The following is an 8,808-nucleotide window of genomic DNA, read 5'->3' as shown; positions in this document are numbered from 1 at the left end:
CACCCAACATTGAAAAACTGCGTTTTGGAAAATGAGATGTCACCCTTCTTTTTCTTCTCCTTTCGGCACGTCCCTATTCAGGGGTCGCCGCAGCGAGTCAGTAATTTCCATCCGCCCCACCCCTTTCTTTTTTGGTCCATCTATTATTTAGCTGTCAGCAAGGATGAAGATGGCGCTCCTCCAGAAGGTGCAGAGAAGCGCCGGGCTCCATTTTAGCTCCTCGTCATGACTCGGATTAAAAAGAAAAGCAGCCTCTCTCGATTGGTCAACGTCAAGCTTCATCCCGCGCGCAGTTCAGTGGGAAAATTACCTTCCCCCCCCCCCCACCCCTTTCTTTTTTGGTCCATCTATTATTTAGCTGTCAGCAAGGATGAAGATGGCGCTCCTCCAGAAGGTGCAGAGAAGCGCCGGGCTCCATTTTAGCTCCTCGTCATGACTCGGATTAAAAAGAAAAGCAGCCTCTCTCGATTGGTCAACGTCAAGCTTCATCCCGCGCGCGTCGTGTCGTAAAGATGGGGGACCTTTTGAGCCCGCGGGCGGCCATCGCACGCCGCGATGACCTTGCCGCCATCGAGCCCAAGCCACTTTGACCTTCGAGTGAAGCGACGCGCGTGCGCGGCCAGCGGCAACCTTTCGGGTCTCGCCGCTGCGTCTGCTTGCGCGTGCGGCGCCGGCCGCCGAAATGGTGAATTGACCTCAAAAGAAGCCGTCGAGATTGAAGCATCGCGTTCACACGCGCAACTTGCCGACCTCGACAGATCGATCTCGGCTCCGCTTGTTTGCGGTCAGGCCGCGTGCACGGCGGATGACGTTGGACTTTTCGGCGCCAGTTTCCTTTCGCTCGTTTAGTTGCGGATGCTGAGCGGCGAAACACGGTGGAATGCTAAATTAAGCTCATCTCATGGGGAGCGGGGGGAAAAAAAAGTGACATTGAAATTCATTTGAGGTTCATTGCCACAATGATTCGCATGAAACAAGTGCACCGGATTGCTGCGGATAGGCCGCCTGCGCCTCGCCGCGCCTCGCCGCGCCGCGCCGCGCTTGGTTCTCATCAGTTGACCAATCCAAATGCCTACTTGACTGATGAAATTAGTCGCGTTGCGGCCCGTCTCGTTGTGATTTCAACGAGCGGCGGAATCATCCGAGTGCCGTCGGCCGAAATGGACTTTTTAACGTCTCGAGCGTGGCACGTTTCATCGGATGGCCCCTTACAGCCCAGCGACTTCAATAGCTCGTTAGATTTTGCTAATGAGATGAAAAGAAGAGCGGGCGGGCTCCCTTTTCCGCATTCTCCCCATTGGTTTTTATTGCAGAGGGCGGGAGGGGGTGAACGGAACCCAGCGCATATGCTAACGGTCAGCGCCTCTGCTGTCGAGCGACACCACGCGTACCGATAACGGAGCCGAAAATGAGAGCGTTGCCGCTTTGTGCAACTGAAATGTGATTGTGGTGCTATTCAGAGGTGCCTTTATTCTCCACTGAAGGCCCAGCAGGTACCAAATTCACGCCCCGCCAATCAATCGACAAATCCACTCTTTTGGCATACTCTTGCCATTTGCTCTTTTCCTATTTTGAGTAACTCCATCCAAAAAAAGGCACAGGAGGTGAAAGCGAAAGCTCGAATTGTCATCCTGTTTGAAAAAAAAGAAGACTAAGAAGGCGCCTTTCGAAAAGCGTTGCTTCGCTTGCCAATCGCCAAACATCTCAAGAGCTCATTTGTCTGCGCCGCGCGTGTGTAGCGCAGCAAATGGACAACAAGATCATCGGCGTGGTTTTTTGTCGTCGTCGTTTCCAACCGGCGTCCGGACCAGCTGAAAAATTGAATTCTCTCTGAAGTCCGAACATAGAAATGAGAGATCCGCGCTGTCTCGGAAAGGAGGACTGAACAAGTGACGTCCCTGCGCAGTCTTACAGTTAGCTCCCCTTTTTTTTTTTTTTTTTCGTCTCCTTTCTGTCCTCTCGCTTCCCACGAACCAGATGGCAGTCAGATTTCAGACACAGGCTTCTGGAAGACAATCAAGCAACAAGATTGCTTTTTTTAGGAAGGGGGATTGGTTTAACTACATGTCCAATGACACGGCTTCTTTCACTCACGCGCGTTCTCAAGTGTGTTTGGGTGTCGCCGGTCAACGTGCGGCGAGAAGAAAAAGCAAAAGCAAAACAAAGCATGACGTCACCACCACCGTGGTCCAAAGTCATTTTTCAAGCCATTTGTATTGAGCGTGTTCTTGTCATCTCGCTAGCTAACCATCCAAGTGGCTAGCTCTCTCTCTCGCTAGGTCTCACGAGCTGCCCATCTTTAGCCGTCTATTTGGCAATTTCGCCGTTTTGCAATCATGCTTTCTATCTCTCCGGTGAGCTAGCTTTGTATCGCTGCCGCCGTCCCTCGCTATCGGTCGCGCCGTCACGATCTATCGCTCCGGCTATCTCGCTCTCGCTCGCTGTCTCTCTCTCCTTCTCGCAATGCGCTCTCTGGAGATCTATCTCCCTATCTGCTGCTCTCTTTCTCTGCCTCTCGCTAGCTTTCCCTTTCTATCACTCGCCATCTCTCGCTCTCTCTTTCTCTCTTTGCCCCCCCCCTCCAATATGGCTTTCTCTCTCTCTCTATCGCAATCTCTCTCTCTCTCTCTTTATCTATCTGTCTTACTAAAACACGAGAGCAATGCAGTCTCTTTCTCTCTCTCATATTCTGTGAGCTAAAAGTAGTCCTGGAAACGCTGTCAGCAGCGCTCGCTCTGACAGTAATGAGACAGTATTGTCCAGCGCGTGGCTTTTGTCAAGGCAAAAGCAAGAGACAAGGCTCTCGGTCCTGTTGACGGCGAGTCAACTTGTTGCGCAAGACCCTGTTGAATTTTGTCTTTTGGTCGGTTGGACCGTCCGGGCTGCAGCACTGCCGCGAGCGGGGTGCCAAAGAGGGCGGGCGGAAGGTCTCCTCTGTGACTCGAAGGGCGAACCGAGAAAACCGATTCCTCGTCTGCATCCTCATCCGGATTGGCATTCAAACGATTCAGAAGGATCGGCGCTCGGCGCGTCTGGCGGGTTGTGTACATGTTGCCGAAGCCTGCTCGCCGGCAAAGCAAGAAATTAGCCCCGCCCGCCCATGTGGCAGAGGTCGCTACTGCGTCCCGTACTTTTCCCCTAAGTGATGAGTCTGCTCTCGAGCTGAAGGAGAAGCCCTCCACCGATCGCGTTTTGAAGACGCTTTCCAAGAGGCTTCAGCCGGGCGCAATCGGGGAATTGATACTCGGTCATCTCGACGCGCCTCGCCTCCCGCCGCCGGCCGGATAACGATGCGGCCATCCGTCTTTTGGCGCCTCACCTCCGTGTCGGCGCGGGCTCGCCAACGGGGGCGCCTGCTCGCCGGAGACAACGGGAACAAAACGCAAACGTGGCTTTCATCTCTCTCGCTGCTGTTCATTTCTGTCTGCCGCCACCCTCCCCATCACGCCCCCATCACCCCCGACTCCCCACACCTCTCCAGCGAGCTCGATTGTTTTTTTTTCCTTTTTTCCCTTTTCCTTTTTGTTTGAGCTCGCCGCAAGAGCTGCAATGCATTGTGTTCCGCAGTTGACTGCTTGCTTTTGCCTTTTCAGCAAGATGTGCGAGAGGGGGCGCACACTTGATGAGTTTTAACATCTGGAACGAACTTGAAAACGTGAGCGTCCCCACACCACAAGGGGGAAAAAAATATATGATCACATGCTCTTACAGCGCGGTACACTCGAGAGACCGAAGCATCACACCGGTCGCGACCATTTTCTCGACGGACGAAAGATGTTATCTGGTAGAAGTACCAGGACTGACCTGTGAGAGGCAGCACCTTCGCCAAAGCGACACAGAAAAGCAGACGAGTCCTCGAATCAAAAGACACGGAAGACTCGTCGCAGGACCGGTTGTTACGATGGCTATTCTGCCCCCAGTAATTGTATTACAGTGCAGTGCAGTGCCCCTAGTGATGGAAGTATTGCATGACAGTTTAGTACAGTGATCCTAGTGGTGGAAGTGGTTAGCACCACCCATAGAGTCAGCGGGGTAGCCATTTTGATGCATAAGAGTGAAACCACGTGCAGAGGTGCGATAACATCCACTTCCATCCTCGTTCTTTTGGCACATTCAGGCACAATCTGTAAGTACATTTACCCAGTTGTATATACCACTCTTGGCTGAGCAAGTTATTCATCGTCATATATAAGTATTTCACCAATTAATCTTTGTAGATATTTACCATAGATTCGTTGGAAATGTTAGAGAATAGGGCTGTTACAAGAGTGTTGAATATCATTTCATATGTATAATTGGACGTTATACAAACATTTGTATTGTGTTTCTATTTGTGTGCAGTTTTACAAGAAAGACTCCATAAAAATACCAAACGTTGGATTCTCATCTCCGTGTTTTTATTGGAGGATTGTTTAGCTCGCTGTCTACGCCGTGCTCTCATCTCAAACGCATGGCTAGGGCAGAAGAATGGCATTCGACTTATCTGGTGCCAAATGTTCTGGGAAGCGCTTTGTTTGCGCGAACTCCGTTGCAAATGCCAATTCTTGTCCTTTTGACGGCGGTCAATGACGAGCAGTTTGCTTCAGGGAGAGGAAAGGTACACCGGCGCGACTCCCAATCTGTGATCGGCACGTCAAATGTATTGAACGCTCGCAATTGGGGAGGAGATTTGGGTCGCGGCGAATCTCTCGCCAGCGGGTTTGATCCAATGGGAATTCCGGTCCAACTTCATCATGAGCGTCCGGTCACTTCCTGATCGGCGCTCGTCTCGCTTTAGGTCACAGTGACGGAGGAGTTGTTCGTACTCAACAGGTTAGCCGGTTCCCATTGCGGCTCCGACGATTGAGGCGAGCAGGCAAAGGCTGAGGGAAAAGCACTCAAACGTGGGCTGGCTGTCACGTTCCTGTTCTCGGCCTGGCCAGCAGGTGGCAGCCTGAGCGGACGTTCTGGTCGCACGCCTGCTGCCAATCTATCGATTTAGGGACTGTGTGTGTATTTCAGGAGCCGTGTTCAGGCTGCCGCTTGTCGCAGTCTCGTTGATGCCTTGCCGCTTCCTTGCTCACAGGCCCTTTTGCTCTCGCCGTTTTCGCTTTGCAACTCTCGTTAGCATTCGTTGTGAACGTATGCCTTTTGTTTTGTCATTCGGGCTTCTTGCTAGCGTGTCGTTGATACATTGTTTTTCGTTTGTCTTCTCGGTACTTATTTGCCTTCTGTGCAAGCGCTTTTTGTTCTTCGTTTTTGTGCTCCCCGGTCCTTGATTTGACCAGCGCTTTATGTTACTACTTTGTCGGTGCCATTTTTGTTCATGAAACATTTTTGCTACGGAGACCTTGTCTGGAGTCTGCACTTTTGGGATCCAAAACTTGATTCGGTTCGACCGCAACGTGACAACGCCAAGTCCCGTCGAGCGCAATCTTCAAATCTTTCCGCCCGAGATCAATGATAGGCGGGGCCCCGCCTCGAGGCCCACGGCTCCAAGAAGCAACCGGCCGCCGGCATGAGACAAGTTGATTTACGGGAGAGTCGACCGGCCGTGTCGCCATCCGTTGGGAACGGCCCGCCTCGCTCCAGAGACGCGGCAACGCTCAAGTCCTCGCCGCCCGGCATCCGTCTTGGTCTCAGCGCCTAATGGTCTTCTCGGCTCATTGAGGCATTTGGGTCTCCATCATCGTGTCGCGCCACCTGCATTTCTCCGCCCATATTGGGGCGGGTGGGCGTTACTGGGGGAAGAAAACCTCGGCCGCCGGGGCGGTCGATGTCAGCGCTCAAGGTGGGGCCAACGTGCCAATAAAGGGGCCGTCACCTGAACGGAACGCCGGAGATTGCCCCGCGCCGTCTTCACAGAGAACTACTGCGCCGCGCGACTGAGCTTCGAAGCCAGGCGGCACGGCTCCGTTTCCCAAAGTTTTTGGGGGTTTTTTCCGAGCGGCTCGGACCGCCATGGAAAAAAGGTAAGACCCAAAACCGAGGCGCAAAGACGTTTTTCCCCCGCCTCGGTGTCGGACGAATCGCTGCGACTGGGGCTCGCTGGCGGGGGCGGCGCGGTCACGGCGGGAAGGAACGGGCCCAGCCGGCAGGTGCGTGCGTCGCGGCGCTCCAAAGGAGCCTCGAGCGAGCGGCGCGGGGCGACGGCGTGTGGAAAGTAGGCCGTCGAGAAGAGACTTCACACAAGTCCTATTTATTGCTCACCCACTTCAAATGTCTCGCGTCACGTTTTTGAAGCGCGCCGAGGTCACCGCGACTATTTTGGGGCTATCGAAAAATAACATCAAAGACGTGCGACAAAAACTATTTCGAGGAGACGCATTTTGGGGTGACAAATTGAAAGAGCTTCCAGGTTTTGACAAAAGCTCGCCCGCCTTCTTGGACAAAAGGAAGCAGGAGTGAAGAACAGGGAGGCGCCGACCATAGATAGTCCGCTTTCAGTCACTCCGTTTTGGGTGTTTTGGGCGGGCGCTTGGAGCCCTTTTCTTTCCCCACCCGGCCACTTTTGGCCAGGAGTCGGCAACTGGCTTCTTTTTTGGGGTTTGTTTGCTTGGGAGATTCAATGGCCGCGCCGCAGCCAACGTGCGCCGAACTTTACGGTGGCGCAAAAGTCCGGAGCGACTCGCCCAACCAAAAGAGGGAGACAACGGGAAGGCGATTTGATTTCACACTCGAGGGCCGGCGGGAAGGAAGCGAGGGCCGAGGTCGGCTTTTGCCTTGCTCAACGCGCGGCCGTTCGCTTTGCTCGCCGTGTCTTGCAGGTACGGCGACATGGTGCCCAAGACCATCGTGGGGAAGGTGTTCGGCTCCATCTGCTCGCTGAGCGGGGTGCTGGTCATCGCCTTGCCCGTGCCCGTCATCGTGTCCAACTTCAGCCGCATCTACCACCAGAGCCAGAGGGCGGAGAAGCGACGAGCCCAGAGGGTACGGGAATCGCCCTCCGCTCTCCTCCCCTCCGCAGAGACGCCACCGACGCTCCCTTGCGGATCGCGCTTCCGGTATCGCGCGTCGGCCGAGAGATGATGTTTGAGCGGGAGACGGCAATGGGGTCACGTCGGCGGCTTCCCAAGGGCCACACGGGGGCATTTGGCAAAGGCGGAATTGGCCCATCGCCGGTCTCAAAGCGTAGCCGATCCCGGCCGGGTCGCGGGCGGGGGCGGCCGCTGGGGGAGACGGATCCAAGCGGTCGGGGAGCGGAGGCTAAAAGCGTGGTGTGTTTGTTCAAACAGAAAACTCGGCTCGTTATATGCGGTCCAAACAAAACGGGCTCCCGATCGACTCACTGGAGGAGGTAACGGGGGGGGTTGGGGTTGGGGGGGGGGCCTGGCTGACGCTTGCATGCCGCTCTGCTCGTCAAGCTCGGGTCCGGGCCCGGGGGTGGGATTTCATGCCACCGCTCTCGCATCCCAGCGCTTGTGTGATGGTCTCTCACCTCTCGCCTCTCGGCATCGACATGCTTGGTCAACACTCTCTCTCGCTCTCGCTCTCGTTCTGTGTCCACGCAGCAGGCGGGCCGGGCAGGCGCACTCGTCGCAGCCATTCCAGTCAGACTCATGAGCCGGCTCTGCATGTCTGTCCAACAGCGTTTGGAGGCGAAGGAGGGAAAGGGCAAGGGGGGAAAGCGAAGGGGAAGGGGAAGGGGAAGGGGAAGGGGAGCAGGAGAAGAAAAAGGCCCTCCCCGGGTAGCGGGTGGCCTCTGGAGGCCGTCTGCTCAGCCTCGCATCTCCTCTAAACTCTGTTTTTGATCTGCTGTGTGTTCTTTCGACGACGTTCCCCGGCTGTAAGCGCAGACTAACTAACGCCTTCCATCATGCCAGAGCCGCGCAGATCTTCATCCAATGTGTGTGCGTGCGGGCGCCGCCGTGGTGGTCGTGTCGCCGGTTTTCCGGTGGTGTGCCGTCTTTGGTGTGTTTCCATCTGTGTCTCGGGCGCGCCGCCGCTGCCGTTGCACGCAATCGCCCCTTTGGACTTTCCCACGGTCCTTCTCGAGGCAAACGGAAGAAAACAAAAGAGAAAGGAAAAACCTTTGGCTTTGCTCACGCATCTCCGCGACACCCCGGCACTCGCCGAGTGGCAGTCGCTCGGCCGCCGCGCCACAGATCGGCATTTGCGTCCTCTCGGCGACGTAGGCCCGAGCCGGTTGTCGCCCGACGCCCTTTGCACGGAACCGTCGAGCGGCGACCGTCCCGAGCCGCTCATTGACACGCGCCCTGTCTTTGTGCCTTTCCAAGGCCTCCAAGGAGGCCGGACAGGCCCTGGTGGGGAAGTCTGCCAGCCCCCCCTTCGAGAGCCAGCACCACCACCTGCTGCACTGCCTGGAGAAGACCACGGTAAGGTCCCGCGTCGTCCTTCTCACCGGGCCTCGGCGACTTCTGTCTTCTTTTCGGTGAAATTCCAGAAACGCGCTGCCGTCCGGGTCTTGGGTTCGGGATCCAAGCCGCAAATGAGCAAAAGTATAGCGAGAGACGTTGTACGATTCACTCCGAGTGAGTCACATTGAAGATTTGGGGGGTGTCAGCCAAAATCGGAATTGAAGTGAGCCTGCGAGCCGTCCACTTCCGTAGGCCGTCGCGTTCGCCATTTGAAATGCTTCTTGCGGGTCTCGTGCTGTCACTGGAGCTTTGGGTTTTGGCCCTGGATGCGGGATTTCAATAGTTTTGTGCTCCCTTTGAGACATTTTCCAACGTATGTGACGATTGTGTTTTCAGAAAGGTCCCAGATGAATTCACCTCATCGGTCGCCTTGTATTTGTTGAAAAAAAAGCCATGTCCGTTGCTTCCCTCTTTGTCAAAAAGCAGGTCGTCCGTGCAAAGCCGCATCACG

General features: G+C 55.2%; 1 protein-coding gene across 1 annotated transcript in view; it reads left to right on the top strand.

Annotated features, from left to right (window-relative positions):
* Window positions 1–8,808, top strand: part of LOC109523001 (potassium voltage-gated channel subfamily D member 2-like) — a 34,822-nt gene that overhangs the window by 23,807 nt on the left and 2,207 nt on the right. The window contains exons 3-4 of the mRNA XM_019881836.1: window positions 6,747–6,909; window positions 8,217–8,315. Of these exons, the coding sequence (XP_019737395.1) occupies window positions 6,747–6,909; window positions 8,217–8,315 (262 nt within the window). The remainder of the gene's footprint in view (window positions 1–6,746; window positions 6,910–8,216; window positions 8,316–8,808) is intronic.

This window comes from Hippocampus comes, unplaced genomic scaffold (assembly GCF_001891065.2).
Source record: "Hippocampus comes isolate QL1 unplaced genomic scaffold, H_comes_QL1_v1.1 scaffold299, whole genome shotgun sequence".
In the NCBI taxonomy this organism is placed as follows: Eukaryota; Metazoa; Chordata; class Actinopteri; order Syngnathiformes; family Syngnathidae; genus Hippocampus; species Hippocampus comes.
This window is presented reverse-complemented; position numbering and strand designations above follow the sequence as displayed.